The following is a 22,059-nucleotide window of genomic DNA, read 5'->3' on the forward strand; positions in this document are numbered from 1 at the left end:
TATAATAAAATCGATTTTGTTAATAATTATTAAAATTAAATTTTTTCTTTTCTTTCGTAATAAGGAGATAATTGCAATGAAATCACATAAATTTGTATTATAATTATATAAATTTTACATTGTTTATTTAAAATAGTGGACAGAAGATCTATTAATACTCTAACAATGTAAGAAATACGTGTGTGTATGTATATATATATATAGTTATATATATATCTTTAGATATGAAGTAGATGACATATAAAGAGGAAAACTCCGAATGGATATTAAGTTATCTTAAAGTTCGAAGCTTGAGTTTAGGTTTCCAGATAGAATAGAATCGACAGTTCTGATAAAATACCACGTGAATTCTCAAACATTGTTTGAAATTGAAAGATTAAAGCCACCGTAAGATATACTTCCTCTTTCCTAGCATTTCTCCAATTTCTTTCTTGGTCTTTCTTTTTCACGAAGAAAACGAGGAAAGAAATATTAAGAAAGAAGCATGAAAATGAGCTAGGCCAGAAATAGGACGGAGTTGTAGATGGTTTCAAACTGAACTAGTAGTCGTCCCTTCAAGACTCGCTTTCTCTCTTTTTCTTTTTCTTTCATTATTTTCCCTTCTCAAGTGAAGTATACGGAAGGTTAATTAATACGTCGGTCCATTTTCCATTAAAAATGTCTGTGTGGTTTTCTTCACAACGAAAACTACCTACTTTATTGGTTTGAAATATATATATATATATATATATATATATATATATATATATATATAATATTTATCCAGTTATTTAAGTTCACTTTACACACATATACATACAATATAATTTATACAATATATGTATATATATTTATTTATTTAAATATATTTAAATATACAAAAATTTATTAAACATCTTGTAATAATTATTATATGTAAATTTCAATGATAATTATTCATATCCATCAGCGTTACACATATCTAGGTTATACATAATTTCCAAATATTCAGGACAAACTGAACATAATATTCTAAATACGTTGAACATATGCATCTCCATCGTCGATGTTAATTGTTATAAAGTATGTTTTCATGAATTCGAACAAAACGATGAAGATGAAACGGACGTGAGTAAAAAGTATACGTCTAACGATAGATAACAGAAAATTGTTGACTTAGTTAGTCGTTTATCGCTAAACGATATAGTGTTTCCGGTGGCAAATGAAAAAATGGTAAATATTAATAACGTGTCTTTGAAAATAGACGTTTAATAAGCGTCGCAACGTATGCGTTGATTGATAGCCATCGAAGATCGTATCTTGTAAATGTTTATTTATAGTGACCCATTGTTCAACCTATATTCTTCAGCAGCGTGGCATTATTGGATCTCTACAGGGTGATGCCTGAGTAATAGAATTATATATTTATATAGATAGGCATATATATAATATATATTGTGTATATGTATATATATATATATATATATATATATATATATATTCTTGGAATATACATATATACAGGTTGATTCTGTAAAACATGGATCATTTTATCTAAAAATTATATAAAAATGAATTAAAGGAAATGTAGTATTTATATATACTATATGTGTATGTATATATATTAGTAGATTATTAATTGAATGATACTTGCCATAGGAAGAATTAGTACAATTGCACGAAGATAAAAAAGAAGATATCATATTGAAACCAAGAGTAATAAAAATTATAAAAGAATTAATTTTATTTTATTTTATGATTCTATCTTATGTCTTATACATGATTTCTCCTGTATATTATACTTAATGCTAGATTTAATGAGCCGTTTCTTATGTTACATGGGCAATTAATTTTATATATAAATTCATTTAACTTTACGTCTTTAATGAAAAAAAAAAAAAAAATAGAGTAGAGAGAGAGAATAGAGTGTCGTTCACCTTAATTGCCATGTTCAGTCGAGCATATTTAATTGATATCTCTACTCGATAACACTCGTAATGTCGTAATCGATCGAACAAATAAGTGAAGGATCAATTAAGTTTTTTTTTTTAAAGAGCGGAAAAAAAAACAATTAGGGGACACCCGGGTTTGAACCGGGGACCTCTCGATCTGCAGTCGAATGCTCTACCACTGAGCTATATCCCCACTTGGGAACCACTTCTTTTATAGTTGATATCATAAGATCCATGAGACCATAGATACAATGATATTTATAATATTAATAAATATATTTTTTACATATTTAAATAAATATAATAAGTTAAGTAAATAATTAATAAAAAAATATATGTACACACACACAATAATATCTAATAAAATGATGATGATGATGATAATAGTAATATTGATAATAATATAGAAAAAAAAAAAAAAACACGAGAAGCTCTGCAAAATTTTTAATTTTATTTCAAGATAATATTTGTCTAAAACGATCGCTTGCCTAATCAAAAAGATTTATTTCTCTAAAATATTTAACACTTAATTTATAACATCTTGTTAATTATAATATCTGTTTAGTTTGTTTTGAAACTCAAGTAACAAATTTTGTACGTATACTCGTGTAAAAGATTAATTTGAAATTAATGAATTAAATTAATGATTCAACATTTTATTTATTTGTTTATATATTATGCCAATATCAACGAAATAATTTCTCTTATCTGCGTAAAATAATGTTAATTAATAATTTACCTTCCGCAAGTTTTCTGTTCATGATATAACGTGTGTTTAGCATCATTAATTTAGAGCAAGAAGGTCAATGCTCTTTGTATTTCTCTCTCTCTCTCTCTCTCTCTTTGAATAAAAGGATACTAACAGCTCCCACGAGTATGTGCACACATTATTATGGAAATGGCATATTCGTGTATGTCTCTTAGGATCGTTCAGTGAGATATAATTAAACTTATGGATAGTAATAATATTTAAGTCTGGGTCAGATAACGACCCTGAGACTATAGGCTCTTTATTGTTTCTATAAACTAGAGAAAGATAGAGAAAGAGAAAGAGAAAGAGAAAGAGATAGAGATATATATATATATATAGATAGATAGATAGATAGATAGAGAGATAGAGAGAGAGAGAGAAAATAGATATATAAAGTTACTACTTTGCATCTATGGTGTATTCAATTTAAATGTGTATACGCTACTCTTTTCCTAAGTATTATATTAAAAACGTAAAAAATGTTTCAAGATATTGTATGATGTCATGTAGTCATAATTATTTGACTTTATTTTAGATCTTGGTAAGTTTTCTATCAAACCGGTAATAACATAATCATTTATTTATTTTCGGTAACAAATATATTTCTTTTTTTTTCTGTAATAATTTTCTATATAATTTTAATAATTTATTCAATAGATCTAAGATTCGAGCATGTAATTTTTAACGAACGATTTGGACAATTAAGGATAACTCTTTTGTTTTTTATACAAAGTGTAACTTTGTTTAAAAATCTTAAATTTAGATGTCCTTCATTTTAATGTCACAAGAAAAAAGATGTAATAACACTTTGGATAGAAAATGTCGGAATTGCAAAGTTCGCGTGGACCTTTTAAGTAAATTTTCTCTGGAAAGCATTCTTATATCCTTATAGATCTCTGAACACTATTCCAGATATAATCCGTAAAATCCTTGAACTAGTTAAAGAAAGTTAATGTCACAGTAACATGGGAGTGATCGTGGTAATCAAGTTTCTCAACTTTTAATTTAATCGAATTGAACTTTAATCGATTGTACTCTCTCGTTAATTTTTCATTCATCTTTATATCTTCATTAGCATCGATTGACAATAGAGTCATAGACCGACCAATAAATAGAAAAATAGAGGTAGGGAGAGAGAGAAAGAGAGAGAGAGAGAGAGAGAGAGAGAGAGAGAGAGAGAGAGAGAGAGGGAGAGAGAGAGGAAAGAAAAATTAAAAACAAATCTCATTTATTATCTCTCTCTCTCTCTCTTTCTCTCTTTCCTTTGCTAAAGATATATATATATATATATATATATATATATATATATATATATGTGTACAGTGTAAGTGTTCACGTCTTACTTTTAGAAGGGATCTATAGATCCATGAAAATGTGTGACAAGTCGGTAGTAGTGAACGACCAGTAGCCAGTCAGACTGACGGCACTATACAAACTATTCTCTTTCCTTACTCGCTGTCTCTTTCTTACTTGTGTCTGATATAAGCTAAACGAGACTTTGCTTTCTCTCTTCTACTTATCAATCTCTCACTTGTCTCCTTTTATGAACTTTCCACTATCTATATGCAATATGTATGTGTGTATTTCCTTTCGTGAATTAACTCGAGAATTTTTCTTACTTATCACATTTTTAAAATCTTTCTCAATGTTTATTATTTATCTCGTGTCCCAGATAATTTTATGAAAGATCATTTCATTTTGAACTTTGTCTTTTTTCTTTTCTTTTTTCAGATATCATATGTTCTTCAATGTTCGATCGAATTTTTATAGGAGATTGAATGAGTTTTCATTTTTGTCCATTTAAATAATTGAATTGTTTTTGTAGTATTTTTTTCCTTTTCCTTTCTTTTTTTAATTCCTATTTTATCGAACTTATTTCATTAGTAATAACAGTGATCGATCAAGGATGGAATTACTTTTATAATCGTTATGAAATATTCTTTTATAATATTTTTCTTTTAGGAAATTGTTATCTTTTAAATTTTCCTTTTAAAATCAATCATAAGAATCATTAAGAAACATTCTTTCTTTAGATGTTGATATAAGACTAGATGTAAATTGTAATTGTGTGTCTCAACTTTGACAAGGTACGTCGTTCCTTTTGTGAATATTTCTACGATCGTTATAACGAAAAAATCATCATGTCGATTTTGGCAAAGAAATCACGGCAGAGAAATTATTCGAGACTTAAAGGTTTTTTCTAGGACCAAATAACGACAAGGAGAGTGCCATTTTCTCTTGACAATATCGTCGTTATCTCATATGGAAGTTATTGCTGACGCCAAGAATATAATTTACGTGGTGACATCTATTAAAAGAAAAGGAAAAAATTTTTTTCGTATATACGAAGACAGAAAAAATAAAAGGAGAGAAAAAAAATTTAGTGTTAAAAAGAAAAACAAAAAAAAATCATAGATCAATAGATGCTAATCCATCATAGAGAGCAAATCGAATTTTATTTATTTATAAAATCCTTTTTAACATAATTTTTTATTTCTGTTTTTTTCTTGTTCTTCTTTTATTTTTTTTTTTGTTAATTTTTTATGAAAAGAATAACCTAAGAAGATCGAGAAAATATACGAATATCTATATCATCGTAAAGATAAGATGCTCCTCGAATCGAAAACGTAGACGAATTTATGTCGCGAATAAGTTATATACTCAGGCTCGTATGTACATATATACAGGATGTCCCAAAATAAGTGAGATATATTTTAGGTGTGACTTTACTACATCTAAAATTTTTTAAAAATGTTCTTATAAATATATACGTAGATACGTATTATTTTACTTTATTTTACAATACGATTTATAGCATATAGAATGTTTTATCGCAGTAATTCTTTATTTCGATTTATTTGATCAGTATTTTTATTAATTGAAGATAAGTATTATATTAAATAAATGGTCAGTATATATGAATATTTTGATCAGTATAAATAAATAAATGTCAAAATTACGTCATTTATGTTACACATTGATATTTTATTATAAATAGTCACTGTTTATTTAAAAAGCTGACCAAACGTTTAAAAATAAATAATCAAATAAATAACAGCCATAATTCTTTCGTTAGATGAATGAAGCTCAATAAAATGAAAGAAAACAGTCATTGGTAAAAAGTCAGTCGTCTTATATTTGGATGCGTGGAAGGTCATTTTGAACATCTCTTATGAAAATGAATAAATAGAATTTGTTGAGAATCAAATCTGTTATAACTTGAAAACAAAATCAAATAGGATCAACTTTTTTGTATAGACTTTTTTTTATTGTTTCGATATGCTAAAAACCATCCCTTGAATATTTCTTATTTATTCTGAGACACCCTGTATATATTCCTCTATATGTATCTATAGAATATATATGTATCTATAAGAAAGAGCTTGCTGAAAAAAAGGGACACGTTGCTTTCAAGCCAAGATGCCAGCATAAGGGATGCTGAATTTGGCACGATCGAAGTGTATTTCGAAGTTACGTGAAAGTTTGTTCGAAGTTATTGCTTTGAAGCAGATAAGTAATGTTAAAAGAAAGTATTTTTAATACAATTTATATCTTAATTAAATAATATAATATATAACAATTATATGAAGATTAGATGTAGTCTAATAATTTCTATACAATTTTAATATTATACACATATATGATATATATATATATATATATTATATATAATATATATATAAAACTCTTTCTTTCTTGATCGAAATAAATTTCATAGATTTAAAATTAAAAAAAAATATATATGTTACAAGATTTTTTTTTTTTTTTTTTTTTTTGTTAAAACATGATTTTGTTTTGATCTTTATGAATATCGTCAACATGTTTATATATTTATATATGTATGTACACATATAAGTTTGTTACATTTTGATGGTATTTATTAATAGAGAGTGTATATAACAAGCGAAAGTTATACATAATGTATATGTACATATGTATGCATGTATCAGACGTATCGTCGTTGTATCGAACATCGTCTTTCGATAACTTCCGAAAATAAAACGGGAACGTTTGAAGGAGCAAAGGTTATCGTTTTTCGCGGTTTCTTCGATCATCCAATTCTATCGTTGGTATGTAAAGCTTTGAAAGAGCTTTTTACCTTCACTCAACCGTAATTACATCAAAAGAAAATTAATTTTGAACGCTGATATTAGTTGAATTAAAGAAAAATAAAAAAAAAAAAAAAGAAGAAGAAAAAAATTCACTATAGAAATTTTCTCGTTTATCTTTTTCTTTTTCTTTTCTTCTTTTATTATTACCGAAAAATAAATATAGATTTTTATATGCTTCTTTTTTTGGCCTTCGTTTACAAAATTATTTTTCACAGTGATGTAAGTTCAATTAAATAATAAAGAAAATTCGCGATAAAATCAATTTTCATCACAGAGAATTTGAATTCTTTTTATATAATTAATAAATTAAAAAACAAGTAATAAATAATAGATTAAAATAGTTTAAGCAATAAATATATTTTAATCAAATATATTTATGAATTAGATAGAAACTAAGACATCAAAACACGTTAGACCATAAAATTAATTCAAATATTAGTGAATACATGGATAGATAGATAGATTTAGAACCTATAGAAGATAGATCGAACGTAAGGAGAATAACAATGAGAAGCAGATGAAGTGAATTACAAAGTGAAATACGAGAATAAGATTTCTAGCTGATGTTTTGGGCCAAACAGGCGCCACTTCGACGACGATCGTGAATCGTCCACAAAGATCAATATTATCACATTTTCAGACTCAAACAAAGCAACAATTTATTTAATCACTCAAAAAAAAAAATAAAAGAAAAAAGAAAATGATTTTTATTCGAAGTGAAGTAATTTTGAAATTCTATACTTCAGTAATAACCTCGAAAAAACAATAAAATAATTTATCCAATCATAATTAATGTGAGATAAAAGAATTTTGTTAAACCATCATTTATATTTAAACACCGAACTTATTTAATTTTATTGAAATTTTATACGTAATAATATAATCTATCTAATTATTATCAACAGGAAATAGAGAAAACTTAATAAGATGAGAAAAAATTTCTAATCGTCGACACAAATTTTTATAACACTTTAACTTGTTTAATAACAGGAAAACGTTATTAAAAAGGTTTATGGAGTTTTAATCATTCATGTCCTTGTTATAATAGTGTAATCTCAGAGACATAGATACATATATACATATATATAATATACTATACATGCATGCATATGTATGCTTTTGATACGTCCACAATGTATAATTACCATCGTGTAATAATTACCTTCGTGTTTTGTTTCGTGCTAAGTGGTAGTAATACTGTCATTTGTGACACAAAGGTCATGGTTAAGAAATAGAAAGAGAAAGAGATAACGAGAGGTATATATATATATATATATATATATATATGTATGTATGTATGTATATCTATATATAGATAGATAGATAGAAAATAGTGAGAAGCAAGAACTTACAATTTATTACATTTACGTAATAATTACCGAGTGTTCAAGACACGATACTTAATCGTTCATTTTCTTTTTCTTTTTTTTTTCTCATTTATTAATGATCTTACGAGGACATAATGTTTTAATAAGCATGTATATAAGTACGTATATATATATTTATAACTGTACTTTTGCATATTTTTTGTTTCTATGAATTGACTTCTCGATAATGCATTCTAGATAAAAAAGTATTAGAGCATAGCACTTCGTAAAGCATTTTGAAAAAAAGAAATGTCCGAGAGTTCATGCAAATGTAACTAGTTATATATATTTATTTTGATTAAAGTTTGAAAAAAATGTTAGAGAAAAAAGAGGAAATTAGAGGAGAAAGATGAATGGTTCAAGGTTGAATAACATACTTACGATCATATTTTTTTCTCAAGTGCATATGTACATGCATTATTTTTTTCACAAGTGCACACTTGCATGCATTATTGCATGTATACATATATATGAAAGTATATATATTTATATACCTATATATTATAGATATACATATATATTGAATCTAGAAGGTAAATTTGCGTGTTCGGAAAGATTAAAGGTATACCAGTACCCAACACTTCACCTTCTCCCTCCCTTTTTCCTTATATTCCGTAGCTTCGACTCCTGGAGTCCCTCTAAACGAGCTCGTTTCCGGATACGATCCTTCGTTGTAGGGTGAAACGTGCCATGTCGTGGCTCGTTTTGCAAAGTTCAAGTCTTGAAGTAACATTTAGCTTAGCATAAATGTCGTCGTTCGTGTGTAGGCGTTCGATTAATCGTCTTTTGTATTTTCTCACGGCGGTCCTTTATGTTTCCACTATTACTTAACTTTTAACTTGTATAATAAAGTAGTATAAGGTAAAAATTTATGTATTCATATATTTTCTTTTTATTTTGTAAGTCTCATTTTCATTTTTTCTATTCACAAGTTTGTAGAATATTGTTATTGTTATATTTCTATTATTTCGTTTTTCTTCTAATCGTATCTATTTATCGTATAGTATTATTGTTTCTTATTGTTCTCTTTTTGATTTTTCTTTTTTTTTCTATTTTATTTTTAATATTCTTTTTTTTTATTTACTTTTACATTGAGCTTACATAACAATTTTGCTACTGTTTTCACGTAATCCTACTTCGTAAACTTACCGTGTACTTATCGTCGAGCTATAATGATAACATATCGAGTATATTCTTTTTTAAAAATGTCTACGTCACTTTTTCTTATTCATTCTGTAATAATGTAGACTAGAAATGGTAATTCGAGTATTGCATACAAAATTGCAAATAAGAAAGAAATAAGAAGTATTAACAGTTCCGACTCGAACGAAAAACCAATATTATTCGTTGAACTTCTCGATAATTCGTTTAAATATTATTGATAACGATATTGAATAATTCCATAATTTCTTATCGGAGAAGAAAGACAAATCATTGATATGAAATAAATTTCTTGAAGAAACTGTATTAATTGAAAAAATTACTTGATAGAAAAGGTTATAAGTAATAGAATTCAATAGTATGCAAGGAAAAAATATTATAAGTAATATAATTGTATAATTTTATTTATAATACATATATTAACAATAATATTAACAATATAGTAACAATAATATATATTATATATGTAGATATGCAAGTGATATATATATATATATATCTTTATCTTGCATAAAGCCTACAGAAGGGAAATAAAATAAGACAACATCATGACGTCTTACCAAACGGCTCGAATTGGCATTCTTCCAAAGTGATATATTATCAATGGTATTCCTTCTTAGAGTCTTCCGAATTACCCCTTTTTAGATAACACTACTACGCCACGCTATCTCGCTTTTGGCAATTAGGAAATCCGATTTTCGTGACTTTGATCCTATCGTTTGTTCTCCTCGACTCACGATATCACCTTTTTCTTTCGCTTTAATTCCACTTAAGGAATGAGCTACGAAAATTCGTTTCAAATCTACATATTTTTAATGTCGGCTATCTTTTTTCTTTATCATCCCGCCATTTTCTTTTTCTTATATAAGTGCGAAGAAATATACTGGAATGTGATACTAAGTTGAATAAATTATAATAAATTATAATTACAAGGTTACAAGAAAAAATATAGATTAAACGTTATCGAAGATTAAAAAAAAAAAAAAAACGGAAAAGAAGAAAAAGAATCATGTTTTTCCTACATTCATCGAAATTATTATTATTATTATTATTAATCTTTTATAACTTAATTTTCTTTTTTATCTATGAATAAAAACAAAAAGTTATATATATATATATATGGAAAACTATTAAACAATAATTTTTGAATATAAATTAATAATTTATTTATAATTTTGTAATATTTAATTCATAAGAAAATGGTTTTACTTTTTCAATGTTATATCTTGTTAAAAGTATATAGTGCGTATGTTTGTATATAATGATTTATATATCAAGAAATACATAGTAGTAATGTAGTAATGTTTATGTAGATCTGCTCTTTTGACGTCTTGACCGACATCTTAACGCATGTAACAGGTTAATCGATAACATTATATATATGTTTCATCATCGGTATATTTCTTCGATACTATGATAAATCATTCTACAAATCTAGGAGTAAAAACGTATAAAAGTTTTTAAAATTATATTTAATCATTCATAAAAATCACATAATTGATTTACATATATTTTTTATGTATATATAAATATTATTTTCCAAATGAATAAAAATATTTTTCACAAATTTTTAGTATACTTTTGAACATTCTTTATTGATAAAGTTATAAATAATTATAAAAAATAAATTTCGTCAATACTTTTATCAAACATTTCGTATTCCATCGTAACGAAAAAAAATCAGTTTGTTTTTCTTTTTTCTTAATTTTTAATTTTATTGTTTTCATAAAATTTGCCGAAAGAACCTGTTACGTAAGCGTTACATGTTACATCAATCTTATAAAAATTTTTCCAAGTCGTTCAAGTGAGAAGATGTTAGCTTAGACGTAGTTCGAAGTTCGTATATCAAAGTCTGATCGTTGGTAAAAGTGTTAGCATTTTTCTAGTAAACGGTAAGAAAGAAGAGATAGATAGATAGATAGATAGATAGATAGATAGATAGATAGATATATAGATAGATAGATAGATACAGATAGATAAAAAAAAAGAGAGAGAGATGCGAAGAGTGAGGTAGAGAGGTAGAGGGTCAGACAGAAGAGTTTGCACGAGAACCAATGTTAGTTCGTTCGATGGAGACTATCCAACTAGAAATATTACTAGAGCTTTTCGAATCTTGATTTATGATCTTTCGTTTCATCGTCGAATTGGTCTTTGCCATTTTATCAACGTGTTATGTAGTCCTCAGAGAAAAAAAACTTTGTAGGAAAAAATGTTGATTCGAACAAAGTTTTATAAACAACGAGCTATGAACTAATAAAACCTATTTGTAATATAATTATTTTCTTAATTTTTCTATAACTAACTTTGATTTACTTTCTTTCTGATTTTTTAAATATCTTAGCTATGTTCTATGCATTAGTTATTTTAATTGCAATTAAATACGATTTTACTATAACATTGAGTTATCATTTTGTTGTGTTCAGTATTAAAATGGAATCTTTTGAGGAGGAGAGAGGGAGAAGTAGATATATAGAGACAGAGAGAGACACACAGAGAGAGAGAGAGAGAGAGAGAGAGAGAGAGAGAGAGAGAGAAAGAGATGAATAGTAAACTCGATTCGTAAGCGAAATATTTCTTTCTCTTATCGGACTTCCTGTCTCGTGTCGCTTACTGCATAACATTGCAATAATATATCATGCAAAATATGAGCCAATCTGAGAGCTATGAATCTTACTTATTAACGTTTTTTCCTTTTTCTCTTTTTTTTTTTTTTCATTCGTGTAAAAATATTCGTATTTCCAACTATTAGAAATGTGTATACGTATATCATGATCTTCTATGATCGAATTTTTCTTTTCTTTTTTTCATTATCGTAATGTAAAACATATATATATATATATATATATATATATATATATATATTACTTAGTATATTATATTTACTTATATATATTACTTAGTACTAATAATACGACAATGTAATAATATAATACTATAATAATATAACTGAGTAATAAATAACTATTATGATAAATATGATTTATGGTTAGCAAACATTAATCTTTGGATACGAAGTGATAATTAATTTTCTGCTAAATTAATGAAATAAGACGGCGATATATGAACGTTATGCAGGTTTAAATTGTATTTTTGTATTTTATTATTATTACTGTTGTTATTATTATTATAGTTATTATTATTTTTATTTCTTCATATTATTAATATCGTTATATTTAATTTCTATATTATCTATAAAATAATTCAACGATTAATTCTCGAAATAATCTTAAATTTAAAAGAGTTCTCCGATTTGATTTGATAATGTATCAGACTCTTGTTTTTCAATTTCTATAAATAAAGTATAAAAATTTTTAAAGGATGTTCTTAATCACAAAGGTATCATTCGAACGTAAAAATTGATGTACAGAAAAAATAGGAAATGTGTGTGGGTATTAAAAAAAAAATTTTTATCGCGATCAGATGAAAATCCGATATAGCCTTGGTGTTCGATCGTTTAAAGGTCGACATTCTCTTGGGAATTGGAAATTCGAGGAAAAGCGTTTGAAATATGAGTTATAATGTGTGAATACATACATATATATATATACACACACACACATACTCCAGTTATATTTTTAAAAATGTTTAAGGTTTTCATATATGTTCTCGATCATGGTCTCTTGTGATATCTATTTCAAACATTGTTGACCTGTAAAATATTTGGACAAGTATATGCTATTTTCAAACAAAAAAGAATTGAATAAAAAAGTAAAAATTTTAAGTCGACTAATTTTCTTACAATATTTCATTTCGTTACAGCCTCAACATAAAGGAATGTACATTCTCGAATATGTGTGCAAGCAACTCAACATTTTGGAAACGGACTATTTCGGACTTCGTTACGTTGATCATTGTAGACAAAGAGTGAGTATTATTTATATATAAAATGATATAACATATGTTAATATTATGACAAAATTATATCGAACTATATGTAGTAGCTTCGACAGTATTCTTCAAAAGCTAGCGATTACATTTTTTGAATAATTTTTTTTTGATGGTTACATACTTATAAAAAGAATATATTTAATATCTTCGTCTCTTTTCATCTTCGCCTTTCTTAATGAAAAATAATATTTCAATAAGAAAAACTTATAAAAGAGTTTTCGTTGTTTCGAAAGATTCTACAAATTAGATTAAAGCTACGAAATGATTTAAAAACCTCTGTTGATTTGTTAAATCTCTGTGAGATAATATTTCTTGTGTTTAGAAAAAAGATTATAAAATGTAAAATTAATAGTATATATATATATATATAATTTCAATATAAAAAATTTTGGATATGAATTAAATAATCTTCTTATGGCGAGAAAATGAAATGAAATTAAAAAGTACAGATATGTATACGTAAGTATGTTACTTCAAAAAAAAGTTACATAAAAGTTATATAGCGTTAACGATGATTACTTTATTTTTAAATAATTGCACGTAAAATGGAGAAACTTGACGAATGTTCGAAAAATGAATTAACAGCCGAACTTTTCGTCTCGTGCTTCGTTCATCGATCAATTTGTATTTTATTTTTCTTATTTTTTATCTCTCATTCATCTTTTGGTCTTTTTTTAAATAGCATCGCAAAACCTACACGAGATGGTTCAAAGAACTATCAGTAATAAATATACCTAAATGCATGTGTTTGCATACCCAAATGCAAGTAGATATGCATATAAGTTACTTGAAAGTTAAATTGATCGATACAATTTTTTGTAGTTTTTTAAATATTATAATTCTAAACTACATATACATACATATACAGGTATATATATATATATATATATATATATATATATATAAAAGAATACAATAATAATATCAATAAGAATTAGATAATTGATTTAACCATTCTCATAATTTTTATTGCCACATTTTCGTATTAATACATTCGATATAATATCTGTTTTAAAATAAATGAGGCATTAAAATAAATATATTTTATTTTATTTTATTTCATTTCATTTTATCTTATTCTAAATAAAATATTTTATAAGTTGATCAATTTTTCTACACTTCTTTTTTTATATGAAATTTGACTTTTAATTTGGCTTTTATAGACAAAAGGATGCTTATATTAAACATTTTTGTAATTATTGTATCGAATATATAGAGTATGGATTTCAAAAATAAATGAAAATAATTTATGATTCATCAATGTAGAATAAAGAGAGAGAGAGAGAGAGAAGAATTATACGTAACGCAATTTCATTTATTTCGTAAATTGATAAAAAAAGTCAAACGAACTCAAACGATTCTCGATTGGGATGGTAACGAAACGTATGTTTTACGATTCATTCACGCTACGAAAAGTAATTCCAATTCAATTATTTCCCGTTAGCACGTATGGTTCGCTTTACAAAATCGCTTTCAGAGTTATACTGTAGTATTTTCCGTAATATAATTTGAATTAATCGAATCAATGAATAGAACAGTATTTAAAAATATTAGAATTGCATACGCAACGTTTGATTCGGTTCCAATTGTTAAAAAGGAAAACAAAAAAAAAATTTTTCAAACTAAAAATTACATACTAAATATATGAGACAATTGATATCTCTGACATCAATAAGAATAATATAATAATAATAATAATAATAATAATAATAAAAATAAAGAAAAAAATAAATTGTGTAATTCGAAAAAATTTTGTTAAAAAATCACGTAACTCTCGCATAAAATGAAAAAAATCATATGTGTACATAATAAATAAGAGATAAGAACGATTCCTCCCACGATAATATAACAATAATAAAAAAGAAAAAAAAATATTTAAAGAAGTTGTGCTAAAAAAAAAAAAGTAGAAAATAAAATAGAAACGCGTTAGCTCGAGTTTGATAAAAAATAGCTTTCGAAAAAATCAACAATTATTGCTATATATTTATTATCAATCGGAGATTGTTATACTGACGAATGGAAGAGAATTATTTTTAGTTTCTAGTACGCTTATAAAAAGATTCGAAAAAAAGAGAGAGAAGTAAAGGGAGAGAAAGAAAGGGAGAGGGAGAGGGAGAGATTTGCTATAGTAATTCAAACTCGTAACATTTCGAATTAAAATAATCTTACAATTAGTTATCCGAGTTTCTACTTTGATACTTGATTTCTTTAGAAATTCTAACATCAGAGTATTCTATCAGGTGACATTACAATTTAAGTATCTTATCCATTTAGAGATAAAAAGAGAGATAGATATAGGTATAGATAAGGCAAGCAAGAGAGAGAAAAATAGATAACTAGACAAGGCATGTACGAAAGAGAGAAAAGAAGAGGGAGAAATAGATTAAAGGGAATATGAAAGAGAGCGATAGTTAAATAGATTAAAAAGATAAGTAAAATAGAGAAAGAGAAATAGATATATAGATAGCGAAAGTAAAATAAAAAGAAAGAGCAAGAGAGAGATAGAAAGAATATATTTTTTTTATTTTTTTCGTCGTTAAATTCGCGTCGCGGAAACTCTATCGTAATCGGTATTCTTAGGTCATCGATGTAATTCTGGTATTGTTTAAAAATAGAAACCAGGGGTAGGGAGCCTTGAGGAAATATCGGTCTATTCATCGCGTTATATCTGTGCACATTTAGTTACCTATACAGTATGAATCACGAGAAACAGGATACTAAAATATCTTCGTTGAATTTTGTGGATACTGAAAATGTGGATAACATTGGCATTGAGTTGCTCAGAAGAATGATGTTTTCTTTGTATGTATGTATTTATGAATCTATCTGTGTAACTGAATTCGATCGGTAATGTTACATCACTGGTCATTGTACTTTTTTTCATGTCTTAGTTATTATTGCAAATAAAAAAGGAAAGTATAGAATACTGACTAATAGTTTATATAGAGAAATGTAATATAAACAATTCTAAACATCTGACAAAATTAATTTATTATTTATTTTGTCCTTAAATTTAAAACTCCTGTCGTTTTAATTAATATAATTAAATAAATAAATCTGCATTCTCTTTCTTCTCTCTCTCTCTCCCTCTCTCTCTCTCTTTTCCTCTCTTTAGGTATCAATTACTTACTTATTTTAATGTCATTAATTAACTAGTAATTAATATGCGAGAGGATGAATAAGAGAAACAACAAAAAATTAATCAATAAATAATGAAATAAAGATATTAAAATTCTAGGTAAATTTTGACGAAGAAAAAACTTTTCGTTTTCCCGTTAAATTCACTGTTCGTAGTTTCTTCCGTTTCGTTTTGTAATAAAAGTAAAAGAGAAAAAGGAAATGAAGATTGAAAAGTAGAGATCGGAAGATGAATGGCATGCTTTACACTTATGGTCCAGGGTCCCTTGAAATTTTTATGTGCGGTCAGTATGCACCTAGTAACTTCATACGCTCGAAACGCTCGAGGGTTTTCAAAGAGTAAAGTCTTGCAAAGATGACGACGATGACGATGATGATGACGACGATGACGACGACAATGACAACGACAACGACGACGACAACGACAAGGTGAAGAAAACGAGAGAAGCCTGCATTCTTCTCCTCCTCCTTTCTTATCTGTGTATCTTATTTCCATTTTCAGTATAAAAAACGCTGCTTTGCGATTAGATTGAAGCTTAGAAGTAGTATATTAAAACGTAGTCTCGTACCTTGGTCTGTTATTTTTTGTAATGTTCTGAATTTTTATTTTTCATTATTTCGATTTCTTCGTAGAGTTTGAAATAGCATTGATTTAAAGCAGTTGAAAAATAAAAAGAAATAGAAGAGATCGAAGGGGTGAGAATTTTTAAAGAAACCAATGTATTTTTATCATTGTTTACCTTGAAACAATTTATGTGATAGAAAGAAAAGTAGAGTTTGCAAATATAAAAGAAAAAAAAGAAAAATAAATAGTTTTATATATAAAATTAAAAAATGTTATTTAGTTATTATCTTCAAAAAAAAAAAAGGAATGCAGAATCTACCACTACTTTTTTAGGTACTTGTTGGATAATATTGATTGGATGTGTGAACTAATAAAACAAAAAATGACCTTGGCTAGTCTACGTAATTATACTGTCATCTTAGTAACTTCTAACAACAAAAGAAAATTATGTATCATACCAATGATATACTATGAAATGTAGGGTTAAGTGCCGGTGCAAGAATTAAATTAATTATCAATAATTTCTCCAGCTAGTACGACACCGCGTCTTTCACTCTTTGAACTCACCTTGAACTTAAATAATCGAGACGTTTGAACACAATCGATTCATGACTTTTCATTTTTTATTTGTTCTTCTTTATTTATTTTCTTTTTCCTCGTCAATAATTAAATGTCCATCTTTGAGACGATGTGATCTTTGAATTTTCTTTCATTTTTTATTCTTTTTCTTCTTTTTTTTTTTTGTAACAACATATTCAACTCGTAAATTTCTGAATTGTTTGTTCTGTACTTCTTTCTTTTCGTGCTTGTAAATACAAACAATAAAAAATACAGAAGAAAATGAGTCTTCTTTTTTAATGGGAAAAAAGAAAAGAAAAAGAAAAAGAAATAAGCAAATGAAACTCGTGAAAAAGTCAGTGGAATTGATAAAACATACACGTACAAATATATATATATATATATATATATATATATATATATATATATATATATGCATCAATAGAAAGATGGAAAAAAATATATAAATTTTGTAGAATTGAACTTTCATTTGGAATGTACAGTATAAAAAGGCAGAAAGAAATGGAAATGGAAAATAAAAGTAAATATTTAAACCTTAATGAAACATTACGAAAAACACTCGATTTAATTCGTAAAACATCGATGTAATTCACACATATACACATATACAGTAGTATCAGTACAGTGTATTATATTTTCTCAGAATTTTCTCGAAAAGGGAACGATGAATCCAATTCAGATATTCATACTAGCGCGCTACTTCGCTGATAATTAATTGCTACGTCCTACTAATTGCAAAGCTCCTTATCTCTTCTTCGAAAGAGGATGTCGGTTCGTTAGTAGACGTTACTTGAAATTCAATCGTCGAGAGAAAATAAAAAGAGAACATTTATTATTTAGGACAATGATCTTTCACTATGATGTCTCATTTTAATTCTATTATATCAATTTTTATCGATTTTCCAACAAATTTTTATTAACGTTAATAATAACAGTAATTTTAAATAGTTATTATTATTAATTTATTTAGTCATTATCACAATACAATTATATTATATTTAGAAAATTTATTATTATTATCAATTTACAATTAATTGTATATATTTTAATCTAAATTAATTTTTAATAATATATTTATAAAATTAAATTTAATAATTAATAAAATGACAACAAAAGTTTAAAATAAAGTAAAATTCACAAAGAAAATTACTGAGATTATTAATATCAATGAATAATGATTAAACAATGATACAAAATTCGATATTCAATTTATATAAAAACATATAAAATATGACAATGTGAGAAGAAGTTGGAAGAAGTTGGAAGAAGTAGTAAAAATTTTGAGAAGAACAAATAATAATCAAAAGAAACGAAGTTCAAAGTTGGAAAAGTTTGGACGATTTGACGATCGCTAAATCGTGCTTCGTTACTTTTCATGCGCGAGCCCTCTTCTTGCGAGTCGATTCATAATAATCTCTAAAGATTCCTTAAGAGTTAACACATACATACACGCAATACACAAATACACACACACACACATACACACACATGGTGTCTCATAGAATCAAGAAAGTTTTATCATTTGTGGTACTTTTATCCGAGAGGAGGAAAAACTCTTCGTGTTCTCTCTTTTTTATTCTCTCTATCTCTCTTTCATTTTCCCTCTCCCTTTCTCCTTTTCTCTCCTTCCTTCTCTTTCTCTCCTTCGTCAGTCTGCTCAAGAGTACGCTTTAAGACCTGGAAAAAAATCAATATTGTCCGCCTAGACATCCGCAGACGTTCGTCAGCTTCTCAAAGATTAATCTTACTGCACTCTTGTGTACTGGATCATATCCTCTCTCTCTCTCTCTCTCTCTGTCTGTCTATCTTTCTATCTTTCTATCTTTCTATCTCTATCTTTCCCTTGTTAAGTATATATTCAATGTAATCTCGAGTATCATCATTATCCTACATTTTGTTGACAAATCAAATTTTATGTATTATATATTATATATTATATTATCAGTTCGTCTCGTTCTCAAGATTTTTCTTAGTTAAATCATGTATAATACTTGGTTCGTATTTATGTTTTCAAAAAATTATAAAAGTTAAAAAAAAACATCATCGACGCAGGTATTTTTTCTTCTTTTTATCAAGTCTCTTAATTCGTTATTTATTTGTTATTTCAATATTAAAATTTTCATTGGTTTCATTGAAAATAAAAGTTTTCTCTTTCCTGATTTTTTTTTATAAATCATTGCATTTTGTCATATTAAAATCGTGGAAAAGAGAATGACGCGAAAGTTTTGAGATAAATAAATTTTTATTTCCTTTCTCCATTTTTTATTTCAACATAAAAATTATATTTGTCGTGTATATCGGAAAAGTATTTTTGTTTTTAAATCATGTATTTTATTCATATTCGTATTACAAATTGTTGTAAATATTTTAGACATTCATTAATTTTTATTTCGTTCGTTTATGGTTTTATTCATTTTCGTTACTTCCAGTTACTTTAATAATTTTTCTAATGTTCATCGAATAAAAATATTTATTCATCTATTAACATTGTTCTATCGGATAATAATATTATATACGTATCCATTATGGTTTTATTCTCTTTTTCTATTATTAAAAGGACTTGTCATAGAAATGATAAAGATAATTCCTGTTAACACCTCATAACAAGCGAGAAAATGTTTATACTCTCTATTTCCTTTTATTTCCAACTTTCGTATTGGTTTAATCGATGAAAAAGAGAATCGATGTTTTTCTTTCGAAAAATTATGACACATACGATTAATGCAATTGAATCTAACACAATCCTTTAATGTGTATACCTTCTTTTTTGAAATTATTATGAAAAAGAAAAATGTTTTATACTAGTTTTATTGAGTAAATTAATTAATTATAAATATATTATAATAATATATTTTTGTTTCTTCTTTAGAAATTATAACAATGATTTAATTGTACGAATTTATTAATATATTATATTTCTACAAAAATATACATATATTCAAGATTGAATTATAATTGCTATATAAAATATTTTTCAGTTATCAATTAAAACGATCTTACTGTCAGATCCTCTTGAATTTGGTAATCCGTATCTCGTTCATATTCGAAATAGATAAGAAACAAGAAACAAGAAAGTTCTGAATTTGACGTAGAATTTCAAAGGCGGAAACTATGAATATCTGAGGTTGCCATCTCATGGTCGAGGAAATTATAACGGAATTCACAAACCACAAAGCAAAACCTTTTGTTTCTGAACCTTCCACGTAACCGGTGTTTATAGTTCTCCGGTTTAATACAAGTCCAACTGTTTTTACTGTTTCAACTCACGAACATTTCTTTTTTTTCTTTCAAAATCAGCTGTTATTTTGAGAAATTATATAAAAGTTTAATTGAAATATGAAAATTAGAAAGAAAATTGATCTAAAAAAGATATTGCTTTTTTATCTTATTCATATTTATATTTTATTATGAAGTATAATCTATATAGGCATTATATTCAAATATGATATTATATATATTTATTTTTAAATAATATTAAAGTCAAATAAATAATAAAATACGCATAAACAATAAAATAATATATTTTTACTGTTTTTATTAAGAAAGGTCAATAAATAACATTCGCTTCTGCGTAAAGAGATATTTTTTTTTTATTAAATAACTTTTGTATCTTTTTCTCTCTTTATCGAAAAAGAGAGAGAGAGAGAGAGAGAGAGAGAGAGAGAGATAGATAGAGAGTCGAGACTGTAGATATATTCAAAATACATCGGCATATTTTTAATAAAACTGGTATTGCCCATTTTTGGAAAGATAGTTCAGTTCGGCAATATTCGATGGAACAGAACTACCAACAGGGATAAAGAAGGGGATGAAGGGGTGAGTTACGTTATTAACAGAGCCTCTTGTGATATATATCAAAGTTGAACGTTATCGAGAAACAACGTAGACCAGAGTGAAACATTTTTAATAGAAACTTCTTCAACTTCAAAACGCTTCATTTTCTTTTCTATTTCTTCTAATTTTTTGGAGAAAAGTAGCTTTGAAAAGAAATTTTTACAAAACATATTAATATTTAATATAGTTTAATTAATAATCGTAAGAGTGTAACAATTTAGTTTTTTTTATTAAATTGTTATAAAACCAATTATTTATTTATAAATTTATTATTATATTATAAAACAGTCTCAGACTAGATTTTTTGTCAGCGAAATCAGATGAATTTAGTTCGTATGAATTTGTTTATAGAAATTATTTATAATAGATTGTTAATTAATTATAAACAAAAGAGTGAAAAATAGAAAAACATCTGCTTTTCAGTGTAAATAAATAGTGCTTGAATCAAGTTCTATGACTTTTAATTTCTGAGATATTCCCATGTATCTAAATGGAAGACATGACTATTAATAATCTAAAAAAAATTGTTTATTCAATAAAATATTAATTTGTTTATTAATTACTTATTAATTTATTGTAATTTGGTATAAAACAGTCGCAAAGTAGATTTTTTGTTGGTAAAATAAGATGAGTTCAATTCATATGAATTTGTTTATAGAAATTGTTTATAACAAATTGTTAATTAATTATAAATAATAGTGTGAAAAATAGAGAAAAATCTGTCCTTTAAAATGGTACTTGAATCATGTTTCTA

The 22,059-nt window shown here is 26.2% G+C and overlaps 1 protein-coding gene and 1 non-coding gene across 6 annotated transcripts in view; one reads left to right on the plus strand and one right to left on the minus strand.

Moving 5' to 3' along the window:
• The window catches only part of LOC122632705 (FERM domain-containing protein 5), a 72,586-nt gene that overhangs the window by 12,322 nt on the left and 38,205 nt on the right, over nt 1–22,059 (plus strand). For all 5 annotated transcript variants that reach the window (XM_043819846.1, XM_043819843.1, XM_043819844.1 and 2 more), the window contains one exon: nt 13,061–13,165. In XM_043819846.1, coding sequence (XP_043675781.1) covers nt 13,076–13,165 — 90 coding nt within the window. In that variant the 5' untranslated portion in view covers nt 13,061–13,075. The remainder of the gene's footprint in view (nt 1–13,060; nt 13,166–22,059) is intronic.
• Trnac-gca lies at nt 2,032–2,103 on the minus strand. Its single transcript has one exon. It is a non-coding gene; the product is annotated as a tRNA-Cys (tRNA).

The sequence above is a fragment of the Vespula pensylvanica genome, chromosome 10 (genome assembly GCF_014466175.1).
Source record: "Vespula pensylvanica isolate Volc-1 chromosome 10, ASM1446617v1, whole genome shotgun sequence".
NCBI classification, from domain to species: domain Eukaryota; kingdom Metazoa; phylum Arthropoda; class Insecta; order Hymenoptera; family Vespidae; genus Vespula; species Vespula pensylvanica.